At 37.3% G+C, this 26,274-nt stretch overlaps 1 protein-coding gene across 2 annotated transcripts in view; it reads left to right on the top strand.

Annotated features, from left to right (window-relative positions):
• LOC131078945 (uncharacterized) overlaps nt 1–26,274 on the top strand; it is a 167,452-nt gene that overhangs the window by 98,822 nt on the left and 42,356 nt on the right. For both annotated transcript variants that reach the window (XM_058016791.2, XM_058016793.2), the window contains 3 exons: nt 15,905–15,989; nt 16,107–16,173; nt 16,334–16,444. In XM_058016791.2, the coding sequence (XP_057872774.2) occupies nt 15,905–15,989; nt 16,107–16,173; nt 16,334–16,444 (263 nt within the window). The remainder of the gene's footprint in view (nt 1–15,904; nt 15,990–16,106; nt 16,174–16,333; nt 16,445–26,274) is intronic.

The raw sequence follows: 26,274 nt of genomic DNA on the forward strand, positions 1-26,274 counted from the left end.
GTTTGCAATGAAAAGTTGAACATTTGACCTTAAGGACAAAAATCGCTTCTGTCCCTCGCTGAAGGACCGGAGCTTATTTCTCAAAGTTGCACTAGCCTTGCAGGACCAAGACAATTTTTGGATTGGAAGAGATCAAGGAGGGCATGTTTTGTCCATTGAATATAATTTGAAGTAATTTGCAAACAAGGAAATATGCTAAGATGACAAAATCGCTCCTGTCCCTCACTGAAGGACTGGAGCTTGAATTCCAAGTTTGCCTTATTCTTGCAAGATTTTAAATGATTTTGCGATTTGAGGAGATCGAGGAAGGTACGTTTTACTCGTTGAATATAATTTGAATGGACCACGAAGGAGAAAATCTACCCAAGAAGTCAAGTTCGCTCCTGTCCCTCTGTTAGGGACCAAGGCGAATTTCAAAGATAGCTCCTGTCCCTCTCCCAGGGACCAGAGCGATTTTCTCAAAGGACAAGTTTTGGACCAAGGAAAAGCGAATTTCAAGCTTGAGATGAAGGAAAGACGACCCAACCAATCCGTCAAAGATGATTTTGAAAGTTGGCAAAACACAAGTGAGCTTATAAATGCAAAATCGCTCCTGTCCCTCTCCCAGGGACGAGGGCGAAATATGCATTATCTAGCATTCCCTTCCGAATTTGGTTGAGTCCAGGCCAAGGCACATGATGGTAAAGATGTTTGGAATGCCTCAAAGAGGAACGAAGTTGTAAATAACCCAAGAACTTGATGGAATTGCCCAAGGTGCTCTTGTCCCTCTCCCAGGGACCAGAGCGAAATCCTCAAATTTGCCTTATTTCCTAGTATTTTGGAGTACTACTATCATTTGCGAGACTCAAGAAGGAATAAGAAACAACGTTTTTTGCTTTGAAGGCAATTGGAAGTTGATATGATCAAGGGTTCGCACAAAGAACAAAATGGCACTCCTGTCCTTCAGTCAAGGACCAAAGCGATTTCAATAGAGTCAACTGTTCCCTTCAAAAACTACGTCAAGGCAAGGTCATGCAAGATCCCAAATGTCTTTAGGAAGATGATGAACAAGGAGTTAACGTCAAAAGTCGACAATTTTGAGCTCAAATGCAAAATTCGCTCCTGTCCTTCAGTCAAGGACCAGGGCGAATATCCTTAGAAGGGCTCATTTGGTCTTGGGGAGACAAGTTTGGCATGCGTAGAGCAAACAAGGGTCATCAATTGCCCTCACAACTCGATTTGGCAATTTAGAAAGTGAAGACCAAAGGCAAGAAGTAAAGTTCGCTCCTGTCCCTCTCCTAGGGACCAGGGCGAAAATCTCCAGAATATCAAGTTTACTTTGCAAAGGACGAGTTTAGCATGCGTAAAACAAACAAAGATGATCATTGCCTACCTCGCAAGTTGATTTGACGATTTAAAAAACAAGGATCAAGGATAAAAGACAAGTTCGCTCCTGTCCCTCTCCCAGGGACCAGGGCGAAAATGGTTCTAAGAGGCATTCATTCAAAAAATTGAATAGATCAAACTCCAAGTTACGAATGAAGATCCCAGTTTGGACGTAAAGGAAGTGACTTTGAACGTGAAAATGAATCCAAATTGGCTAAGGCGCTCCTGTCCCTCTCTCAGGGACCAGAGTGATGTGGTTAGTATCCCTTATATCTCCCATGCTTAGGCACCAATACCTTTCGAATTGCATTAAATGCTAAAATTCGATAAAACTTGAAATATTTAATTAAATTGGCATTTAAAAAATAGTGCATAAGGCATTTAATAATTAATTTAGCCTTTTAAAAAATCGAAATTATTAATTACAAAGGCGTTTAAATTAATTAATTATTAAATTAAATGAGAAGGGAGAGCGCTTGGGGTTTTATTTTTAAATATTTTAAAGGTCGGCCTCCTTTTATTTAATTTTGTTTATTATTGGCCTTATTTCCAAAAGTCGGCCTATGGGGATTGCAATGCATGAGCGCCTATAAAGGGGAGGTATGATATGGCATTTTAATCATCATTTAATCTTTCATTCATATGCGATTTGGAGAAGAATAGAGGAGTGCGAAATCTCATCCAAGGAGAATTGCGAATTTTGTTGGAAGTGGAGCGAATTCTCCCTCAAAGCGTTGAAGACCCCAAGGGTGGTGAAGTTAATAAGGAAGACGCATTTTGCTAGAGGAAGCTCACATTGAAGACTTCGATCTTCATTTTGCCTAGCAAACTTGCTTAATTTTGCATCTTTTCTTAGAGTTAGCTCTAAAAGTAAGGTATGGCAAGATCTCCCTTGTCCAAATTTTGAATTTTAAATCGTCCTAGTCTCAATCTTGAATTTTGAATTTTGAAATTTTGAATTTCCAGTAGCTCAATCGTATTTAGGAAATGATAACTCAAAGACTTATCATGAAGTTTCCTAAATTTAAATTTTAATCTAATCTATACTTCTACATTGCAAAATCTATTACTTATTATGGAATGTGGTGTAGGTGTTACGATGGCGACCCCAAAGGCGGGAGCATCCACCAGTCGTCCAGCCCTCATGAAGGAAGATCAAAAGAATGAAGAATTGGAGACCAAGATCGTGTCGAAGTGGAGCAACATTGGAGATACCAACATGGGAAACTTCAGTACGAAGAAGTTTCAAGAGGTCCCTTACATTGGCAAGCCATCACCTGTCACAAGAAGAATAATTGAAAGTGGCATTATTAAGGCGGCCGGCTTCCCTCCAGCAATCTAGTGCCATGAGTTGATGATCGAGTGTGCCCGCCATTACGACCCATAGTCAAGATCGATCGTGTCCAAGGAGGGAAACACTTTGGCTTACCTTTCAGAGGAGGCTATAAGTGAGGCTTTCCATCTTCCGGAGCACAGAGATATGATCTACAAAAGCCTAGAAGGAGCCAGGTCCATGTACGAAGATGATCCAGACACTTTCCTAAGCATCATCAATAAGAACTGGTTACTCAAGAGTCGTCCTCGCCTGAGCAAGATTCCAAACACACCACATAGGATCGACTTCCAGGAGGAGTACAGAGATTTGATAACACCACTCAACCGAGTCACAGGGGCTCCTCAAGCCTTCTATTTTGAGAAGTGGATGTTCTACTTCATCCAAGTGATAGTTCAGGGAAAAGGAACAATTCATTGGGCTAGAATGATTAGCCATTGCTTGGACGTACAGTTAAGGAGACTGAAGGCTACCAAGTCCTTCCACATGAGTTCATACATCATATATGCCTTGATCAGGAGCTTTGAATATGCAGGACTACCTCACAGAGGAGTGATTGGAAGAGGGCCTGGGGAGGTCAGAGTTTGTGATTCCTATGTTCACTTGCATCATCCGCCATGAAGTGACTACAAGTTAGTCAATGATACCTTCACGATGAACATCACCAGGACATTACAAGGCGGGATTCACAATTGGCTATCTCAAGATGCGCAAGAGCTTGTAAAGAGGTACGGTGCTTGGTTCATCCAATTTCAGAAATTTACATATATTAGAGTTCATGGTTGTCCTTCACCTCCATACATGTTGCCGAGATATCCGACAGACAGAATAGTGTTACTTGAGGTAACTAGACAGTTGGCAGCTTATGCGAAGGCATTCAGACACAGGCATGGAAATGGAGTTCCTGTGCCTATCATATTAGGGAATTCAGTTAAGGTATGTCCTAATGCTCTAGCCATGGATGATGCAGAGAAGGAGTTAGCTTTATATTCATTTTCATTCTTTGCCTTGAGAGAGAGTTTTGATCCTTATGGGTATATAGAGGAGACAGTCGGAAGAAAATACAATCATGAGTTTCAGATAGAGGACTTTGTGATGAATCTCTCAGATGATCTTGAAGTAAAAAGAAAGATGCATTCCAGATTGCTTTTAGACTTCATCAGGAAATGCAAAATTTACACAGTGGCCGACCAAGCTCAGGATAGTGGCAGACATCTCCAATCATCTTATGACCGAGAAAGAAAAGCAGTGAGGCTAGATTGGAACGAACCCGAGATTTTGGATCTAGATGCTTTGATGGCTCCAGTTTTGTCTTGTACTCGCAGATGGGTTGATGTGCAACATCAAAAGTTGAGAGAGCAGGGCATATCTATGACTTTTACTTTGGAGGAAAGACCAGCAGAAGGAGGAGCAAGTGTAAGTGAAGGTAATCCTAATCCCAGAAGCACGAGCGAAGGCAACCTTCGAAGCGCAAGTGAAGGCAATCCTCATCCTAGAGGCTCGAAGAGGAAAGAGAGACCTGAGAAAAGAGAATCCTCCAAGAAGAAGCAAGAGGCCAATCGAGACCGTTCATTCGGCACATCTTCTCGACAAGAGAAGAGGACACTTGAAATGGAGGAGTCTATGGAATCAATGGTACGGAATGATAAGCATGAAGAAGGACAGGCACCTCAACGTTCATCAAGTCGATCTCTCCAAGTCAATGAGCTACATGAAGTCAAGAACGATGACGAAGTAACATCTCCTCTCAGAGAAGAAGAAGCATTGCCTAAGGAGATACAGGTTAGAGAAACAAGATCTGCCATTCCGGATTGGTTAAAGGAGAGACTGACAAGGGTGATTGTAATCGAGGACGAAGATAATGTGATTGATTTAGAAAGCCTTGTTGGAAATTCTCAGGAAGTGACAAAAAAGAGGAAGGCTACTAAGATGTCCAAGATGATCAGAGATGAGATAGGATCCAGGAAATTGCAGATAGCTACACCAGCAGTAGACAAGTATGAAGGTGAGATCCTCGCAGAGGAATATGATGTAGAGACATTTGAGCTTGGTCCACTCACAGCCGAACAAACACTGGATGAGGCAACCGATTCGTTTGAAGCGCTAAAAGACAAGCTTAGGGAAGAAATGGAGAAAAATAGAAAGCTTGAGAGAGAGGTCGGTGCATGGAGAGGCTACTTTAGCCATCTCAATCAGCCTTTGGGACGTCAAGATCCAACAGTATCTCCTGTGTAGGCGCTTCCCATTGAATTAGTTGGTGAGGCAGAAAGAGTCAGGAGTTTGGTCCAGCTTATGAGCTCTTGGATTGACAAATCCCATATAGTTGCTATTGAATTTGCAACAAGAATGATGCAGACCATTCACCGAGCTATCCAGGTTCTTGAGATCATCCACAACTTAATGATAACGGTAGCCGCCTTTTCTCATACTAAAGATGTTATCATTCCTGTCCTGCAAGTAATCAGACAAACATCAAGGAAGGTCCTAGCACAAGAAAAGATAATGGATGGAGGACCTCATAGTTTACTTCAGTGGTCAACCTTACTCCAGATGAAGGAAGTTCTCTTCGAGGACATCAGTACCAAATGCAATCATGTTGAGGAGGTCATCCACCCGATCCAGGACAGAGTGTTTGAGGTATTATGTACTATTCTTGGCAGGAGGATCGAAGTTGAGACAGATGTGGATTTACAAGAATTAGAAGAAAGAGTCAAGGTCATCTTTTGCAAAGATGAGAATGTTATCACAAATGAGCAACGAGACCAAATGTTTGCTACCATGCTCCTGATTGAGAAGATCAAAGAACTTGAACCTGAATGGGACACTGCTCTTCTCAAGGCTTTCGATCAGGTCATCCACTTGGAGGAGCGAATGAGGAATGTTCCCGAGATTCCAATTGTTGAGATCGAAGGAATCGTGTCCAGGTTCATTGCATATGCTAAAAAGGAGCATTGGAAAGGGAATAAGATTCTAGAAGAAAGGTTGTTATAGATGACGTGGCACCTTAATTGTCATTGGTCTATGTCTCCTAGATTTTTGTGCCAAATTTAATATTTGGCTATGCATTTACCATGTTCAATAAAAAGGGGACTATTTGTAATAAACCCTAATTAGGGTTTAGGTGTCATAATCTTGGCCATTGATCTTCTTTTGATCTGGACCGTTCATTGTAATTGAGGATGCTATATATATCCTCATTCCTTTTCATTTTGTCATTAGCGATTAGATATTAGAAATTAAAAAAAGAGAGAGCAAGTTACTTTGTAGCAAGATTGAGCTTTGAAGAAGGAATTTCAAACAATTGTTGTTTATGATGGCTTTGAGATCAATAAAATATTGAAGTTATGGTGTTTTATTGCAATTCTTGTGGTTATCTTCATGGTTGTTTACTTTCTTGAATCATTCTCAGTCAAAGTAGTATTTAAGTTTGAAGGACTAAGTGTTGGCTTGATCTTTGGTGAGATTCACTTTCCAAACCACTAGCTTCTTGCTGATTGTAGGAACGCCTTGCGTGGTCAACTGGAGAAACTTGAATCACCTAAACCTTCAATCGTCATTGAACTTTGGATATGTGCCTTTGTGGTAGTGTCTATGATCCTTGATGAATTGAAAGATCATTTGTTACCTTAGAAGATCGCATCAATTTCAGTTGAGTTGTTATTTTATGGCAATATTGAAGTTGGTAGAATCTTACCAAGTCCCGTCCACATTGAGTCATTCTTAGGATTAGATTAGAATTTACCTCTTGCAAACCTTACCCTTTTGATCTTTTTTGGAATTCATTAGTACTAAGAAATCTTGTTCCTGCAATTCGGATACGTAAGGCCCCTTGATGAAATAGCAATCACAACGACCACTGGTACTTATCCACACGTAGAGACCCTACATAAAAGAACATTGGAGTCACCTTGATTGATCCTTTTTTGTGACATCTTCAGCAATAAGAGACTTTATTCAAGAGAGGATAAGGTACCCTTGGGTATTTTATTCTGTGTATGATTGTGTACAAAATACACGTCAACACAACAGTAGGTGAAGATCAAGATAAACATGATACGAAGTATCGAGAAGCTGTCATGCTTATCAAACTCTCAGTCACAGATGATCAACTCCCTCAGGTGCCTTCAGGTTAAATAGCTAAAGAGATCTGGGATCTTTTGAAGGATCTTCATGAAACGTCCAACAAGAGCCGAGCTTTCTTTCTGAAAAATATGCTGTTTTCTACCATGATGGATGAGAAGTCTTCTATCCAAGCACATCTCACGAAGATCAAGGATATCCATGACCAGTTGGAAGCTATAGGCCGAACCATGGTGGAAGAGGATATGGTAGTGATCACGCTGAAAAGCTTTCCTAGATCGTATGAGCATTTCATTGATACTCTCAATATCTCATCTACTAGTGTTGATCTGAAGTTTCCTGATCTCTGCAACAAGCTTCTACAGCAGGATCGATGGAAGCAGCAATTTGGAAGCAACGCTAGTTCGTCCATTGAATAGGCCTTCACAGCTACGGTTTTGGATAAGAACAAGGGTAAAGGTCAGTCCTTCCAGCAGAAGGGGCAAGGTCAATGTTCACAGTCTTCAAAGAAGAAAAGTGTACAATGTAACTAATGTCACCAGTTTGGCCATATGAAGAAAGATTGCAGGAAATTGTTGGCATTTGTGCAATCTAGGCTGGGAGGGTCTTAGGAATAGGAGCAGGCTCATGTTGCAAAGCATTTTGGAGAGGAGTCAGCCTTCTATGCTTTGTGATAAGCAAATTTCCTATTTGGTTGGTTTTCACATTTTTTTTTCCTCAAAAATTGTTCGCAGGGTTTTGAATTTTTTCCTTAAAAATTATTATCTGTCATCCGCAAAGCTCGCGTCGGATTTCTAGGTTTTCATAATTTTTTCTTCAAAAATTGTTTGCTGGTTTTTACGATTTTTTCTTCAAAAATCATCTGTAATGCGCGAAGTTCGCGTGGGATTTGTGATTCGTGAAGTTCTATGGTTTTGATTGATTTTTCTCCTAAAAAATTGAGTTTTGTTGCAGTCAGTTTGGGTCACACCTGCCAGGGCAAACATTTGCAACCGTGGTATCTTGCAGTCAGTTTTGGAGTTGGTACTTTTCTGCAAAAGGGTTTGCTGATGTTTTCCTCAAAATCATGGTTTCAGGCTTCAGTAATTCGTGTGTGCCAGATCTCTAATTCGCGTGTGAAGGCTACATTAGCTTGGATGGCTTTTGGTACTCTTGGTCATTTACATTCTGCAAATCTTGGGAGGCTCTCCGTAGCAGCAGATGGTCTTTGCATTTGTGATAATAACACCTCTAGTGTCTTCTGTAGGGTATTATTGAGTACGATGACCATTAGGGAGGGTGCTAAAATAATATTAATATCTTCTATAATGGTCATCTTCTATTTTTAACAGTCATCTTAGTTGTCGACTTATTTAGCTATTTAGCTTTTTAGTGGACTTATTTAGCTTGTTAAGTTAGCTTTTTATTGTTTAGCCTTTTAAGCTATATTTAGCTTATTTGATTTCACTTTAATGACTAGTTCTATTTATAGAACATCGTCTTGTAACCTCTATATATATGTGTATATCGTTCAATGTAATTATCCGATTATTGAATCATTCATTCAATTTTTTTTTCAAGGGGAAAGGGGGGGGGGGGAAAGGAGTTGGTGGGGCTGAATCAATATTTTTAACTTTTAAAAACAAGAAACCACATAAAGCATAGAGAGAGCAAACATCAAGATGCAAACACCAAATTTCACGTGGAAAACCCTTTCAGGGAAAAAACTGCGGCATGCAATAGCTTTCATTAACAAAATGGGCACCAACCCAGATTATACAAGTGAGCACCAACTCATTGAGAGCACCAACCCTCCTAGAAGCACCAACTTCATCTAGCTGAAGCACCAACTTAAGTTTTAGCATCATATACAAAAATTAAAAAAAACTTTTTCAGAATTCTCTAAGCACATCAAACAGCATACACTCAACCACCTTATAAGCAGCATCACGTAGACCATCACACAGAATAAAATAGTCTTGTGTACCCACCAATTCTTTTTCTCACTGTTGTTACTAATCTTCTCCATAAAATTGCCTTCTTTTTATATAGAGAACCATGATATATCATATATCAAACTTTTGCAAATCATCCTTCACAAAAGAAAGAGAAGTATCTCTGATAAAGCTCACACCATACCCACTGTGTAGTAACTAGTAACTTGTAGTGTCCCATACCGGTACAAGGCCTTAAAATCTGCAATAAATAGCTCGATTGATGATAACCCTGCAATCACAAGGATGCACACAATACCTACAAGTATATATATATATATTACAGATGAGCCTAAACTATCAGCACTAACATGCAGACAGAAAAAGTATCATAGGCTAAAAAGGAGAGCAAGGGACTGTGTCTACCAAATCCAAGGGCTGGTTGCTTCTAACCCCCTTGCTAGATGGCTAGTCTCCCTATGCTTCCCTTCTGAACCTTAATACTTTCAGACACTCAAATAACTTCTCTATCTTGAGAAGACTGGCAGGGAGACTGTAACTGGCTCCTTGACTTCATGGGTCTCTGACCACATGACAGCCCCTCGTTGCCACTGGTTACCTTCTCCAGTGCTCTCCCCAAGATAGAGTTGAAAACACTATCCTAACATTCCTATATGGTATACAGAAATATGCTCAATGACTTAGCAGTATATGACACACTGTATGTTCTCAGACAGTAAGAAATTAGACATATTCATAGTATATATAAACTTCCAGAACATTATTATTTCAGTATAAAAATGCACTTTACATTACCAGCATTTATGATATTATTAAAACTGATAGAAATCTGATTAATATAAATGCTGAAGTGTGTGCTGTGAATTCTATTAAAGCATGGAAGTATTTTCCTTACTTTTTCGTGGTGAAGTAGAGTCAAACCTTTACGTATCTGCTGATTCTTCAGATGGCTGAAGGTATTTTCCAGCGATTCTTTTTTTGTTCTCCATTTTTTTTTTTTTTTCCTCTGATATTTCTCCTCCTTAATCTATATTTCCCTCTTCAATAAATATTCTAAGCTCCGAATGGTTGTATCATATGGAGAATAGTCATGCCTCCTTATGATAGTCCATAATAATCATTGGTTTGTAATTAATAATCATTGGCTTATAATTAACTGATTAATCACTGTTCTTAATATTTGTTTAATCATTGCCATTAGCAATCTGATTCGTACCTCTTTATAGCATAACATAATCTGTATTAACATAGTTGCTGTCTTCCTTCTATACTTAAATTATAACTGGTATTGATTCTTTGATTAGTCATCTTCACTTATCGCTGCCCTCAAGATAGTTGGCTGATGTCTCTATGTATGTACGTCTTATGTTGCGAATACCACCCTCCTTGGCTCTAATACCAGTGCCTATTTCTTAGCTATCCCGTTATATTCTCCAAAGCAAAAGGGTCACACGTTTTAATTATTTATGATATTATTCCTGGACCAAGTCAAATTTGATTAATTTTGATTATATTACTGAATATTTCTGTCTATTGTGAGGGGACAACCTCTGACACAGCAGTTTCTTATATTTAATTTAATAATTAACTTTATTTATTGTATAGGATGATTGATCCTAGTATATATTGTTTTTATTGGATAATTGTTTTTCTGAATTTATTTAATTGTTTTTCTGAATTTATTTATTATTATATTTGTTTTCTAATTACTTTGTTATTTTGTCAATAATATAATATTTTAAAATTTATATTATTATTTGATAAATATGAAATTAATATTAATATTTAATAAATATAAATTATATATTAAATCTGATTTATTATTATTTTATTCATTTATGTGGTTATATATAAGCATTATCATGTATCGAATGTTTTAGATGGGGACATCACAGTCTCCCCTCCTTGAATTTGCTTGCCCTCAAGCAATATTTTTAATCTTGATTATTGGATCTGCAATCACAATTGAATACATGGAAATATACATATATACATCTTATATCTTTCTAGCTATTCATATATCGAGTATGAATCAAACACAGAGCATACACATGAAAACACAAAGTATACACATGAATACACGGAGTATACATTCTTACTTAAAACATATGTATGAAATATGAATATAGGCAAGCACGAAGCATACAAACAAATACACTTGTTATCAAACCTTGTTTGAAATCCTGCAATACGTCAGGAAACCATTGGAACTAATAATATAAATCCCTAAAGAAAGATGATTAAGCATAAATTAACTGAACTAGGGTTTTGTTCAACTCCCTATAGGAGCTCAATCATAAGAAAATGGGAGTAAGAGGAATGATGAGGTGTCCAAAAGATCCTCTACCCTAGGTCCAAGGGCGGAGTGAAAGCCAGAGCCCCCTTGGTCTCATGGGACCACTGGTCAACTACCATGAGGTGGGCTACCTAGTGAGGTATCCTATCACCGTTCCCCTTCATCACTTCCATCCTTTATTTCCTTGTTAATAATCAATTATGATAGAATTTGGAAAGATACAATAGGGTGTCTTGAATGTCCTTCCCCTCTAAGTCTAAGAACGGTGGACTCCGTTTTACACCCCCTTGGCCTCACGAGACCACTGGTCCACTACCATGAGGTGGGCTACTTAGAGGAGGACCTCATCACTGTTCTCCCTCCTTGTACTTCCTTATATTACTATCATAGTAGTTTGCTCAATATATTCATCGTGGATTACTTATACATTTCATAGTTGTGTAATTTTAAGACATGGATTCATTAATTCGTGTTTACCCTGCAAGATGGCAGGATCAAAGCTCTGATACCACTGTAGTGTCCCCTACCAGTGCGGTGCCTTAAGCCTGCACTCAATTGCTTGATTATGGATAACCCTGTAATCACAAGGATAGACACACAATACCTACAAACATATACATATTACTGATTAGCCTAAACCATTCAGCACTAACATGCAAATAGCAAGAAAGTATCATAGGTTAAAGAGGAGAGCAAGGGACTGCTTGTCTACCAAATCCAAGGGCTGGTTGCTTCTAACCCCCTTGCTAGATGGGTAGACAAGCAGTCCCTTGCTCTCCTCTTTAACCTATGATACTTTCTTGCTATTTGCATGTTAGTGCTGAATGGTTTAGGCTAATCAGCAATATGCATATGTTTGTAGGTATTGTGTCTATCCTTGTGATTGCAGGGTTATCCATAATCAAGCAATCGAGTGCAGGCTTAAGGCACCGCACTGGTAGGGGACACTACATAACTCCTCCATCATGTTATGGTATATATGCATGTGGAGATCAACATACGTTCTCCCAGCTCAATTTTAAATGTGATAGATAAAAACCGTGTTATCACAGCAACAGTAGGAAAATCAACTCATATATATAAATCAGCCAGCAGTGTATTCTCCAATATTCATAAGAAACGTGACAGTCCAATGTTTTTCGTATTACCACCACTCAAACTTCAAAAAAATGATAGTCAAATAGCTTGACTTATAACAGCGAAAAAACAACGCACAAAATGCACCCACAAAGTCATGTATTCTTCAAAAGGAATCTGTGTCAGCAGAAAAAAAAAACGTTACAAAAGTCTAATGCCCATAAGAAACTTCTTCCAGGTGAACATGGAATCAACTAGGCATCCTCAAAAAAGAAATTTTATTTTAAACTTAAATGCAAAAAGGTGTTACTAAGGCTAGAAGCTACCCCATTCCCTCATGCCATCACAGTAAAGTAATCTTTTTTTAATAAAAATGCCAAAAATAAATTCTGATGCAAATGAAAGATAGCTGCCGCATTCAAAACAAATGCAGCCCATAATAAGATAAACATGCCTCTCTTTTTCTATTGGCTGTTTGAAGAGTCAACCTTCAAAAAGGTGACGTGGCAGATACAGTGACAAAGCACAAGGAAATAGATAGGCAGGGAGGTGAAGTGGACAGGCAACCAGCTTAAGTAGACACCCAAGCAGCTTAAGCAGACACCCAAGCAGCTCAAGCACACAACCAAGTAGTTCAACTAGGCATCCAAGTAGCTCAAGCACACAACCAAGTAGCTCAACAAGGTAGCCAAGTAGCTCAAGCACGCAACCAAGTAGCTCAACCAGGTATCTGAAATCTGATGAATAATCAGCAGCATGACTAATATAATAATATTTCATTCCAATTCTCTTTTCAACAAACCTTTGACATCAATTACAAAATATTCAACATATTCACGATTTGGTGTTGATTATGCTTTGGTAAATTGTGGCTAACTATTGCTTTTGCAAGGAAGTATTGAATTTTTCTGTGGGTTCAATATGATGTAAGTAGTGTCTATTTATCTTGATTCTTGATAGAGAATACATTTTTTTTGGATTTAAGTGGCTGCACATATGTAAATGGTTCCTTGTGTGAGTTGAGTAGGCACATGTATGCATACCGGTGTTCCATGGGGACGCGTTCCCCCCCCTTTTTGGTCGCGTCTCGGAGACGGGGACGCGATGTCCCCCGCCGTCCCGCCATCGCCACCCAAGCGCTGCTAGAGACGGGGAGACGTCTTGGCGTCTCCCCGTCCTTCGAGAGACGTGCAGACGTCTCTCGTGGGACGGGGAGACGCCTAGATGTCTCCCGTCGCCCCCACGTATATGCAATGTTTAAAATTAAATTTTTTTTAAAAAGTGACTTTTTTGGGGGTTAAGGAGTAACCCTAATTGGACGTGGGCCAATAGAAAAATAACACCCGTGCTGCCCCTTGACCCCAACTTGGGGGCGATGCCCCCAAACCCCCGTTGAAAAATATAGGGGGAAACAGCGTCGATAGAAGTAGGGAAAATTTAACCTCCGAGTCTGATTAGGCTCCGTATAACAACACAATTAGCATTGAAGAAATCTTGGTATTTAGATTTAGTATTTCAAATTTCCTATAGTCTCATTTGAAATGTAATACTTATACTGTAATACTGTCGTACATCTTTTCAAAACTAGTTTTTCAAGTACTATATGTATAGGTATAACTATATCAGCACCACCACCCCGCTGCCGTCCCCCCGTTGTCCCCAAACTTAGGCCCTTGGTCCCCCAGTCTCGGAAATGCGTCCCCCTGTCCCCAACGCCTGTGGAACATTGATGCATACATGCATGGAGCGGAAATAGTCACATTACTTTGTTTGGATTAGTAAGTCAGATGATTTCTAAACAACCACCCAAGGCATGAAATTTTGCCCTGACTTGAGTTGATTTATGTGAAATAGTCATTTGCCTGTCACATGAAAGGCCCTTGTTTTTTAAGTTGGACTAAGACCATGGAATCTTGTACCTGTAACTTTAGAAGTCTACTGTGGAATCTTATATGTTTATTTTATCGTATTAATAAAACAACTACAATGCTATATCTTAAATATGTTTAACTTTTGGTTCCTTGTATTTTTTAGCTGTCTGTTGCAAAAGTGCATGTTGGCGGCAATATTGTACACGGAAATAAAACTAGTTAATTAAGTTGTAATTGTGTTGGTTAGTTGGCAGCCGAGGGGTGGTAGTTGCGGTGCGACGGTTGGCGCTCGCACCCCCTCGGCATCTTTATATACTTCGGAATGTAACTTGTAAAGGGATAGTGATGAATGAAATAACATCTGATACTTGTCTGGTATCTATGGCATTATTTGTGCATTACGTACTTTATGCTTTAAGTAGTCACCTGAGAGGGCAAACAGTGCATGCATTTTTTGCCTCAATGTCTATGTCTTTGCTCTTTCAACATGAATTTTTTGGGAATGTTCATTAAACAGATTTAAATGTTGGATTTATATATATCTAAGTTACCGGTTCTTCCCCTTTTGGCTTGGGTTCGGGTTCTGGTTCTTCCCCGGTCCTGGTTCTCCCCGGGTTCTCCTTGGGTTCCTCCCGGGTCCTTCCCAGGTGGCCGGGTTCCTTGTGGGTTCCTGGTTCTCCTCGGGTTATCCTTGGGTTCCTCCCGGGTCCCTCCTAGGTGGCCGGGTTCCCTGTGGGTCCTGTGTCGTTCCCAGGTGGCTGGGTTCCTTGTGGGTTCCTGGTTCTCCTCAGGTTCCTCTCGGGTCCTTCCTAGGTGGCCGGGTTCCCTGTGGGTCCTGTGTCGTTCCCAGGTGGCTGGGTTCCTTGTGGGTTCCTGGTTCTCCTCGGGTTCCTCTCGGGTCCTTCCTAGGTGGCCTGGTTCCCTGTGGGTCCTGCGTCGCAGGACCCATAGGGAACCCGACCACTTGGGAAGGACCCAGGTCGAACCTAGGAGGACCCGGGTGAACCCAGGAGGACCCGCGTGAACCTAGGCCCGTGGTTTCCAAAAAACAGGGCCACGGGTGAAAAAAACAATAAAAAAAGACTTTTTAAAATAGTTTTTTTATAATAAAACTCTAATTCGCCCTGCAGGACCCACAGGGAACCCGACCACTTGGGAAGGACCCAGGTCGAACCTAGGAGGACCCGGGTGAACCCAGGAGGACCCGCATGAACCTAGGCCCGTGGTTTCCAAAAAACAGGGCCACGGGTCAAAAAAACAATAAAAAAGGACTTTTTAAAATAGTTTTTTATAATAAAACTCTAATTCGCCCCTTTATGACTTTTTAAAAAAGACTTGAAACTTGAATATTATCTTTTTTGCAAATTATGAATATGATATTAGACTTTAGTTATTAGTTTACTGATTACATTTGCGATATATGAATATTTATTGGCATTGGCAATTAATAATTATGGATTTATGATTTATGTATGGAAAGTCACATTGTATATTTTATTTTTGTATGGATTGTATATATTGAACATATATATATATATATATATATATATATATATATATATATATATATATATATATATATATATATATATACGGATGAACTCGTACCCGTACCCAAGATTTTGTACGGATGAACCCGTACCTGTACCCAAGATTTTTTTTTTTTGCCGAATCCGCGAATCCGAACCCGAACCGGTAACTTAGATATATATACTGTATACATTGAGAAACTAATGTGTTGCCATGAACATCTTTGCTCTTTCAAGCTGTGCATGAATTTTTGGGGAATGTCATTATTCAGATTTAAATGTTGGACTTGTATATACATATGAGAAACTAATATGTTGCCATGAAAATTCTAACATGTTAAGCATATTGTCCTGATAAATATGGCACATTTACAAGTGCTATGATATGAGTGTTATTTATAATTTATATGGAATTCCAGGTTATACAGGTCTGCAGAAAATACTAATCAGCGGATAGCCTTTGACATTGAACCTTATGGTCGACATCTGGGCACTGGTGGACAGGTCAGTTGAATTCTTTCCATCTAGGTTGTTTAGTTTCAACTTCTTTGATGTCAGGTGCTTAAAATTTGTATCTGAAATCAGGTGCTTATCTTGTAAATTTTCTTCATTTGCTGATAGGATGGCAGAGTAAATGTGTATGACCTACAAACCGGGGAGTGGGTGACAAATTTCCAAGCTTCTTTTGGCAAGTATTCTAGGGATTGGAATAGGCTTTTTGTTATGCATATCTGGTTATCTGTGATATGGACAGTTATCTTTTTAAGAATGTGTATGTCGCAGTCGAAATAGAAAAGAGACACTTTTACTCATTCCCTATTTTTTTTTTCAACTTGTCTCATAATCAGACACTGTGAACGGATTTTGTTTCCATCCGAGTCTTCCTCTCGCAGTTTCATCATCTGGGCATCGGAGATTTTGCATGCCGGAGGACGATGAAGAACATTTAGATGTACATGGTAGGAATTATTTTATTTCAGGTTCTTTCAAATTATGCAATTTCTTCCCCTTGTTTGTTAATTATTTTGTCATTGTTTCCAATTCCTCTTATAGCTATCCTTGCTGCCTATTTCAGCAATGATAAAGTCTGAGCTTTTTGATACAAGTTTAATCGACTTTTCTTAACTAGCCATGGTCAAGAAACATATGGTTAGGTGTAAAGTGAAAGGTTAATGGAGATAATTAATATGTAAGAGTGATTTTTTATTGTCTAGATTTAGAAAATGTGCATATTAAGCTTGTTTTGAGAAGTTCTGTAGTATTTCCAGATAGAACTAGTGTAGCTTCGAAATCTTCTTTAGAAACTACTGAGATTATATAAGTCAAATATATTTGTAATATTGCAAAGCCAAAACCTAGACAAGCAATTTTGGCCCTTCAATTTTGCAGCAAAAAAAGGAAAAATTAAGGCCCCCTTCAAAATTGTGCCCTTTATGGAACACGACTGCTTGCTACCATTTCATATTAGGCAGGCAATACTGGAATTTGAAATTTAAGTATGCTTCTAACGTACAAAATTTCAAATCTTGTAGAATGTATGCACACTAAAGCTCATCTGCTAATAAGCGAAGTTAGACTTATGAAGATTATTATCTAGACAGATGAGAAAGCCTGCATAACTACAATAGATAGAGAATCAAAATATGCATTCCATTGTGAATGAGAGAAGAACTTTGATCCATTTGTATCAGTAGTGAACAAAATAACGTTGGATTATTCGTGTCATAGTGTTTATATTCAAAAAGTGATTGTTCTATTGAACTATCATAAGTATTTATGCATGATCTCTTAAATGATATGAGCAATTTGATCTAGAGACAAGACAATGAAGCAATCTTAGGAGGAGCTTGAGAAATAATAGAAAAGACTATTGAAATGCTTCCGGAAACTATTATAGTGATCTTTACCCTGTAAACTTCTAAATGCAAGTTTAGTTGAAATTTCTCCATTTCAATGCCTTATGTCACATTTAACACATGAGAACTAACAATAGTGTTGATAGCTCAAAAAGGACCACAAGAAGTAAGTGAGGAAAATGCTTCGAACTTCAGGTTTTGTTTGCTTTCCAAATTATAAAATACTGATTATGTTAAATAAGTAAAGCTTAACTGAAGCCTACCGCAATAGTATGAAATCAAGAATAGCAAATTTATGAAAAGTCATGGATTGGTTTGAAAACAGATTACAAAAAAAGTAGAGACATCAGTCACTAGTACTTAAGCCAAAAGCATTGCATAGGAAAATAAACCATTGATAGAGCTAATATCCTTATGAAATCACTTATCAATGCTTAGTCTTTTATGGATTCACACGGTAGTATTTGCCCAAAATAAACAAGACTAAAAGGAATGCTGTTATTGCTGCACTCCTATGAATTCTAATTAGAGTAGCATTTGCTCAACCAACAAAGAGAGAATAAATAGTTTTATTTTAATGATATTGTAATTGGGAAAGCAACTATACATGGGAAGGAAATCAGTTAAGGTGCAAGAGCATTAGTCTATGAGAAACCCTACATCCGCGAGGTCATATTTGGTCCTGGGTACATGTCTCTGTGGACTAGTGGTTTCAAGTTTCACAATTACAGAATCTAATCTTAATACTCAAACAATAAGATAGTTGCACATGAATATCTAGTTTCCACCATATCATTTGTAATGCCCCCTTTTTGCCGAGTGAGAATCGAGTGTAGATTTCTAGCCTATTTTATTCTTGTAGGCTAGGGTGAGCAATTATAAGAGAATAAATTAATTAAGTTAATTATTTAAAGTTGTCTCAATAAAATTAAATCCTAAGGATAACTTTTTTTTTAATTAATTTAATTAAAGTGACTTAGTGAAAATAAATTAAATATTATAAAGTCACTTTTTTTAATATTTTAAAGTGACTCAAGTGAAAAAATAAATTAAATATTATAAAGTCACTTTATTAAATAAAGCATCTTCTAGAAGCTTTAAGGAGGTTAAATCAGATCTTTCTAGAGGATCCAGTTGAACCTTTAAAAAGAGATAAGAGAAAGTCATTTAGAAATCTTGGTTTTGATATTTTCTATCAGAGAATTCTGGTGAGGTTGCTCTGCAGGCTCTTTGTGTCCTAGATGAAAACCCTTGGGTTTTGGTGGATTGGATGAAAACCCAATTCCATCTATTGGTGGATTTATATTAGAATTCACATTGTGCTACATTGATCAATTTGAGGAGTTATTGGGGATTTAAAGATACATATTTCTGCAGGCTGGCATTGGAGTACTCTGTACTTGTTACAGTAGTTCGTACAGATACAGTGCTGTGCTATAGTACTAGGTTAACTTCAGTTTGGTTCTAGGGTTTTAGATGAAGTTTATTGAAGACTTGGGCATGAAATAGTAACAGAACAAAGGTTAACAGTAGCTGGGCAATTATGGTGTATTCTTCATCTATACTACATTTCTAGCTCTTTACTAAATGACTGCAGTAGTCATTATTGTGCAAAAAATGCGGATTTCATTATTGTTTCAGTTAACCAAGGTATTAGTGAGGTATGGACAGCAATACCAGTACTGACAAAGTGTCCAGATTTGTAACAGCTATGGGGTAACTTGTTAGCAACAGTCTGATTTAACTTTCAAGAGCAGATATTAATGTTATTTCACTATGAGGAACTCATAACAGTGGTGGAAAATGACTATCAGAATTCTGAAAAAGTCAGATTAATCGCCAAATATTATCTGATATTGGCTGTAACATTATGTGAAGTCACAGTACACAGACAGCTACTGCAGTCATTATACTGATTTGTTTCTGAATTCCGAATTTGTTAGAATGACTGTTTCTATGTTTTTGCAACTATTTGTGATTATTCCTATGTACATCAATGAAAGTTGGAGCTGCTTTTAATCACAAAACTAAGAATTTTTGATTGGTACCATGTTTCCTAATTGTTTGACAAGATGCCTGAGTCAAAATTTGAAATCTTTTCAAGTTAATTGAAAGAAAATCAGTGGCGAACTTTACATCATCTTCTCATGCTGCATTGGCAAGTCAAGTCTCATGGCATCCACAAGCAACCATCAATAAGCTTTTGATAGCTTAAAAACAGATAAGGCAACAAAGAAGTAGAATGACAATGACTGCTTTTGTATGTCACAGCATAATGGTCAAACTTACAAATATGTACATGTTCAAAGCTTGTATACATAGTTTGCTCTGTTGCTGTCACAACATGCCCAACCCCTTTGGAGTCAGGACCATGATATTCATTACTTTCTGCTCTATTATATTTTTCACTGTCTATTGCAATTGTCGAGCTGTTTAAGTTTAACTGCAGCAGATAACTGTATTTTTTATTATTGTTATGACTGCTGTTCATATCTAATGCTAAGTTAGTGAATCGGCAGAAAATCCTTGCGTATCCGGGTACGATGCGTTTCTGAATCGGATTTGGATACAAACGTCTGTAGAATCGGGCAAGATGCGATATTCTTCAGGTGGATTCGTTTGGAATCATCAAACAGCGTACTTGGCCGATTCCAACTCATACAAGGGGTTTTCACAACAACTCCAGTGGTCAATAAAAGTTCTCACAAACTTTTCTCTGACCGTTTTACCATAAAATATATGACCACAACCCTAAACAACAATATTTTTCAATGTATTTTTGCAAGCACTAGCAGATGAGAAAGACTTTGACGGCATGGTTTGCATGCGTTTCACGGGACAACAACTCTTCTGTTCAGGTCGCACTTAAACATTTCTTCCACCCTTGCCATCGGAATATCTATTGTCTTCCATTCAAACAGCTTTGATGCCAGCAGTAGCTGGTGGGGGGTATCCACTCTTCCATCCATTCGAACAGCCTCCCGTTGGGATGTTCGTTCTATACAAGACTTTTTTCTTATTCTCCTTTAATTAAACTTACTCTATATAAGTTTTAACTTTAATTTATGAAAATTTTATTAAATTTAATATCAGCTATTACTATTATTATTAATAAGCTTACAATTATTTTAATGAATTCTATTGTTTATTAAATTAGTTAAATTAAATTATATTAACTAATATTAAATTAAATATTATTTAATATTTATTGTTAATTTTATTTATATTATTATCATACATGTGTTATTTTATGAATGACCTATTAAGTAGTATTTATATTAATAGGTTTTGAAAAATAGTGATAGGAATATAGTTCTACTTTTTTGAATGTAGTTCTACTTTTATTTTGTTAATATTTATTATTAATATTTAACATGTTTAAAAACTAAATAATATCAAATAACTTTATATTAATATGGTATTAAGATAATAGTTAATAAAATTATAAATTTAATATAATATAGATTTATATTATTATGACATTAATATAGTAGTTTTAGGTATTAAATATGTATATATTTATGATTTCGTATGTTTATTAAACAGGCGTACCCAAAACATACCCAACCCCCTCCAAAAAAGTTGCCATACCCGTGTACTGAAACTACGTACCCGTAACCGTATCCGCACCCGATTCAGTAACTTAGATTTAATGTATCAGTTCTTGGCAACTTTCACTTAAAAAGTTCCTTGTGTTGCAATTTGTGTTTCCTGGTCTTCCTGGACCTATTTCTGTATGCCACATGGAAAGTTTTATTGCCTAACTTTCGCAGGGTTTTCTTTTTGTCTTTTTGTTGGATTTGATTTTGCAATTGTAGTTCTTGACTTCCTGAGCTAAGTTACTGGTTTGGGTTCTGGTTCAGATTTGGGTATGAGAACCTGGTTTGCTGGTTTGACAAAATTTTGAAAATGGGTTTTGGGTTCGTTTGGGTTCATTATTACAAAAACAATATAAAAACCATATTTATATAAATTAATTAATGAAAATATAAGAAAACTGTAACCAAGTCAAATTAATAATTTTTAACCAAGTGTTATCCATTCTTGTGGCTTATAAGTCTGCAGGGTCGTGACATAGCCATAGCCCATAAATATCTTATAGTTTGTCAAATTTAAAAGACCAGCGATGTGTGGAAAAATTTATGAGATGCAGCAGCGAACCTGACCCTGCACTAGGAATGGACCCAGACCCGGGTTGAACCCGAACATGCATCCAGGCTCTGGGTGCCGAACCTGGTAACATAGAGAAGCATGGGCTGGGCACATGCCAGTGTCTTGTTGTATCTGGTAAATATGTTGTTCCGTTGCTGGAGGTTTTGTATACTTGGTGCTTTTATGTCTGAAAGGCCATTTTCATGTAATTAGTTGTGTCATTTTCTTATTGTACTTGAGTTCCCAGTGTTTGTGTGTTATAAATGTTTTACCTTTATGATGTAAAATTTTATAAGTCTGAGCTAATGTTCTTTTGATAGTTGGCAATTCCTCACCTGTTTGAATTGTCCATAATGTGGTTTCTTTAACCATTTCAAGTAAAAGGAGTATGGGTTCTCATTTCCCTGAGTAAATGTGATGTTGATACATGTCTGTTTATTTGGATCTTGGAGAACTCAGCAAGTTCTAAGATAGTGGATTTTGAAGATCATTTAAAGCCAAGAAAGCTATATTAAATTCGGCATGTCAGTTGATTACTCTGAGTGGTTTCATCACCATGTGAAATTTCAAAAATCATAGAGGGAATGTTGGGTAAGGAACCTATTAATGGTGATCTTCTTCGATGATGCCAGGGATAGATTTTCAAGTAATCTGGAACGTGTGGAAAGATTTAAGCCATGTAAAATGAGTGCTACATCATTCACTGACATGAATTCAGAATTCAAGAATAAAAGAAAAATGTCCTTGTACAATTGGATGTTACAGGCATAAGTTGTGAAGTTGAAATTTCAACTATTCTCAGACTAATAGGATGTATGCTAATTAATTTGGAATGCAATTTAGGATTTCTCTTGAATTTTGGTAATTTAATAGCATGTGCATGGCAATGCTTCTAAATTCTGAAATTTACTGCATTTATACTTGTGGTTTTAATTAAAGTATATATGCGTTTGCATATTTATTAGAATTATACTGTAGTGATTATTGGAAAGATCAGTTTCATCTGAATTTATAATGTTTTGTTAGTAATCAATTTGATTTTCATGAGAAGTTAGCATCATTTCTTGTGTATTTGATACCTGATATATTTATACAAGTAGTGGTTAATGAAATCTGAAAGAAAATTCTAAGATTATGAATTATCTCTATAGATCTGAATCTCTTCCTCTATTTACCCCTTTTCTCTGCTTTTTAGTTTTCCTTGTGAATAAATATGGAAATGTATAATAAGTATGTATAAGCATTTGATTGTTTTGAGCTCTTCTGAAGTTTTTGTTTTGTTTGGCCGAGCCCTGGGAGAATGATATGGAAACTATTCAACTGGGAACTAAGGACTAAGGAGTCTAAAGCGAGAAGAATTTAATCCCTTAGCTGTGCTGTGTATAAAACACAGAACAACAGAATCGGTGCGAGGAGGGGACACTAGAATCTGTGCATCTTTTAACTAGGTCACAATCTGCACGTGGGAAACTTCTAGAGCAACTATTAGTCCAACATACACAGCCTAGGTAAGATAAGGGAAATCCAAGAACAATCCCTGGATCAGTATCATTACCTCTGAACTCTCCTTGTTTGAATTCAGATTTTTCACAACCAGTAAACATGACAAGTGCAAACTCAAGGCTTACTGGCACTGCTGTGAAAATTCCTAGAGATGTTCATGATTTAGTCAGGAATGATGAAAAGCATCTTCCTAGGTACAAACATATTAGGAGGAGAATGAATGAGGAGCATATTTTAACTTTCAAGGGTGCTCTGAGATTGTTGAGCATGGAACATAAGAATGTAGCCTGTAGGTTTTTTTGTTTACCTTAGAATATATGGTTTACGATTTATTTCAATTTCTTCATTTAGCACCAAGTTCTATAGGTACACAGCAAGCTTTTGCAAGTAAATCCATAGCACAATTTGGGATGTGAATCCAAGTGTTTGTTCAAACATTTCACTAGTTTCAGAAGAGAATGCAATGGGCCTTTCTAACCCTTTGACTTTAGATTACAGAGAATGTTAAATAGGGTTCTACTTCTGGGACATTACTGACCAAATGATCAATGAACATTTGCTATGTACTTAGACACCTTGGTCTAAATGACATTCGTTTCTGTTAGGAGGTTTGCTGCTAACACTGGTATATTGGCCTACACTGAAGCTACCAGGCCAAAAAGGCATTCATTGCCATAGGGTACAATTCCAGTTTTACCTATCACTGTTTTCTGACCCTGTTCCATTGTAAGCCATTTATTCAGACACTAGAAGATCCCTTCATCATCAAACTTCACAAATGAATGGAAAATCATTGAATTAAGAGAGAGTGCTAATGTTTATGTTGCAAGATGTTCAAATTGCATTTAATTCGTCAAATTTTTTGAAATTGATTATATTCAAAAATGGTGCAGAAGCTTGGTAATGATTTCATAAGTTTACAAAGGAGAGTCACAGAGACATGTAATAGGAGCTTCTCTTTCCAAAGGAACAACAATAGAACTTGGAATAACCAATCAAACTCTAGGTAGAAGAATCAGGACACAAATACTTGAGGGCCACCAAAAATGTTTTCGAAATCTCATGGTTGACTTCACAGACATGGCCTGAAGAAAACTGTAGTGGAGTACATAATATAGCCCAACATAATGAGCTATCTTGCCTGAATTTATGTATAATCTGATCTATATTTAGAGTCTTGAAGTAACTATATTTGGCTGCAGGGGATATCAAGATGTCCTTGGGAGTTGTGAGAACTTTGCACTCCCTTGGCGTACCCAAATGGGGGATGCGTCCAAGGGATATTCATCTTGTAGAGGGTAGTCCTTAGTATGTCCTCCTCACCCCCCCTCCCCTGTTTTTTTCAAAATGGAAGGGGGATGTTTTGCCCTTATCCCCATATCCCTGGGGAATGGAAGCACCTAAAAAATAGGGGGGCATGTCCTCAAGGTACACTGATATTAATTGAGATAGATTACTGTACTCACTGGTCAAAGGCATTGCCTACCAATTCTTGATTAGTTGTAGAAAATAATATCTTTACCAGGTCTGATACTTCCTTTTCTTTGGTTTGTCACACTAATCCAACTCTGAGATCCATTGAATGCATTGAGTGGGCCTAGGATAATCATATATTTCAATAAAGTTTTTCTTAAATTATTATGTGCAAAGCAATGGATTAGTCGAGCCTAATGACAAAAATATATTGGAAACTAAGTAGGCTGCTAGTAATAATCCTAGGACGTGGTATATGCTGTCGAAAAATGCTGTATGAACTGATTGAACAAGATATAAAGAGCCTTAGCGAGTTCCTCATCTGCACTTTGTTTATGGTTAGGAACCTGTTTTTCCTAATAACTTGTTAATAGTAAATATCTACATCAGTTCATTAAAAATTACATGGTTGATTCTCAAAAGTTTAGTAATAGGCTTATGAAGTTGGAAGAAATCGGAGAAGCAGCTTTGAGCAAATTTGGTCACCATCATGAGGTAGTTAAGAGGTGATTTCCAGGATTGTCAATCTAGTTTTGTTCTAGGCTAAGGCACATTTGAAGAAAGGATAACATTCTGAATTAGATCCACTTTGGTTGGGTCCAAGTTGAATATCAAAAATTATTGGAGAAGTTTCCTTTTGATTTCAAGTTTAGATGGTAAGAATTTGACACTACCAATGTGTAATGTCCCCTTTTATTTGACCTTGGAATATAATTGAATGATTAAAATTATATTGTCAGAAATAAGTAAATTTAATGACAACTAATTTTAATTATTTAATAAGGTTTAAAATATAATTATTTAATTAAATACTAAATATTCCTAAGCCTTTCGAGATTTTTTCGTATTTAATTAATTTAGTGCCGACCACGGTTATTTATTAAGTGACTAATTAGAGGGCTACTTTAATAAGGCTAAAGCTAAAAATTAAAAGGAGGGGGAAATTTGAAAGGCTTCTAGAAGTTTCTCCAGCTGCTTATAAAAAGTGTAGTGAGAGGCTTATTTCAGTATGCTTGGTTATTTTCTCAGTTTGTTTTGGAGAGCTGAGCTTGTAACCCTAGGACAAAAACCCTAAGGGATTGCTGGTTTCGGGAGTGAGACTATCTACAGTAGTCAGTGTTGGAGGTTTGATTTAGAGATCTCATAGTGGATTTTACAGTCAAGTACATTAAATTTGTGAAGTCACTTCCAGTGACAAAGTTTAGTGGTTTGTATTGTAAGTTTTATGTAGGGAATGGAATATTAGTTATTGCTTGGATATTATTGATTTGAATAATAACATTCCTTTGCCATGACCTTTTGAGGGAAGAAAATTTGAATATGATAAATAAACAAGTCATAGGTTTATTTTGTGGAGATAATATTTGTGTTGGAATCAAGCACTTAGTTGATTCATATTAAAATTATTACTGCTGAAGTTTGGTGTAAGTTTCCTTTGTGAGAGATTTTGGGGAAATTGACGACATCTTCATTTCCTTAGTTTAGGACAGCCTTGTGATCTTTTCTTGTTGACGTGGGTTGGTGTCTTAGCGCCAACTTCGTAGTGCAGTTTGAAGACATCTTGTTTTGGTGTGAAAACTAGTAACCTTGTCATGCTCCTGATCTGATATCCCTTTCACGTACAGATAAACTTCCATATGAAATTGTCTCACGGAGTAAGACTTCACAATTTCATCAAGACTTCAATCGCCTATCACATAAAAGTCAGATTTGATCAATTGCTCCCATCATGCAGTGATTACATTCATTGGGGACTGATTAAGATAAGGTGTGATCACCCTTGATTGGTTCTCATGAATAGTACA

Source organism: Cryptomeria japonica, chromosome 10 (assembly GCF_030272615.1).
Source record: "Cryptomeria japonica chromosome 10, Sugi_1.0, whole genome shotgun sequence".
Classification (NCBI taxonomy): Eukaryota; Viridiplantae; Streptophyta; class Pinopsida; order Cupressales; family Cupressaceae; genus Cryptomeria; species Cryptomeria japonica.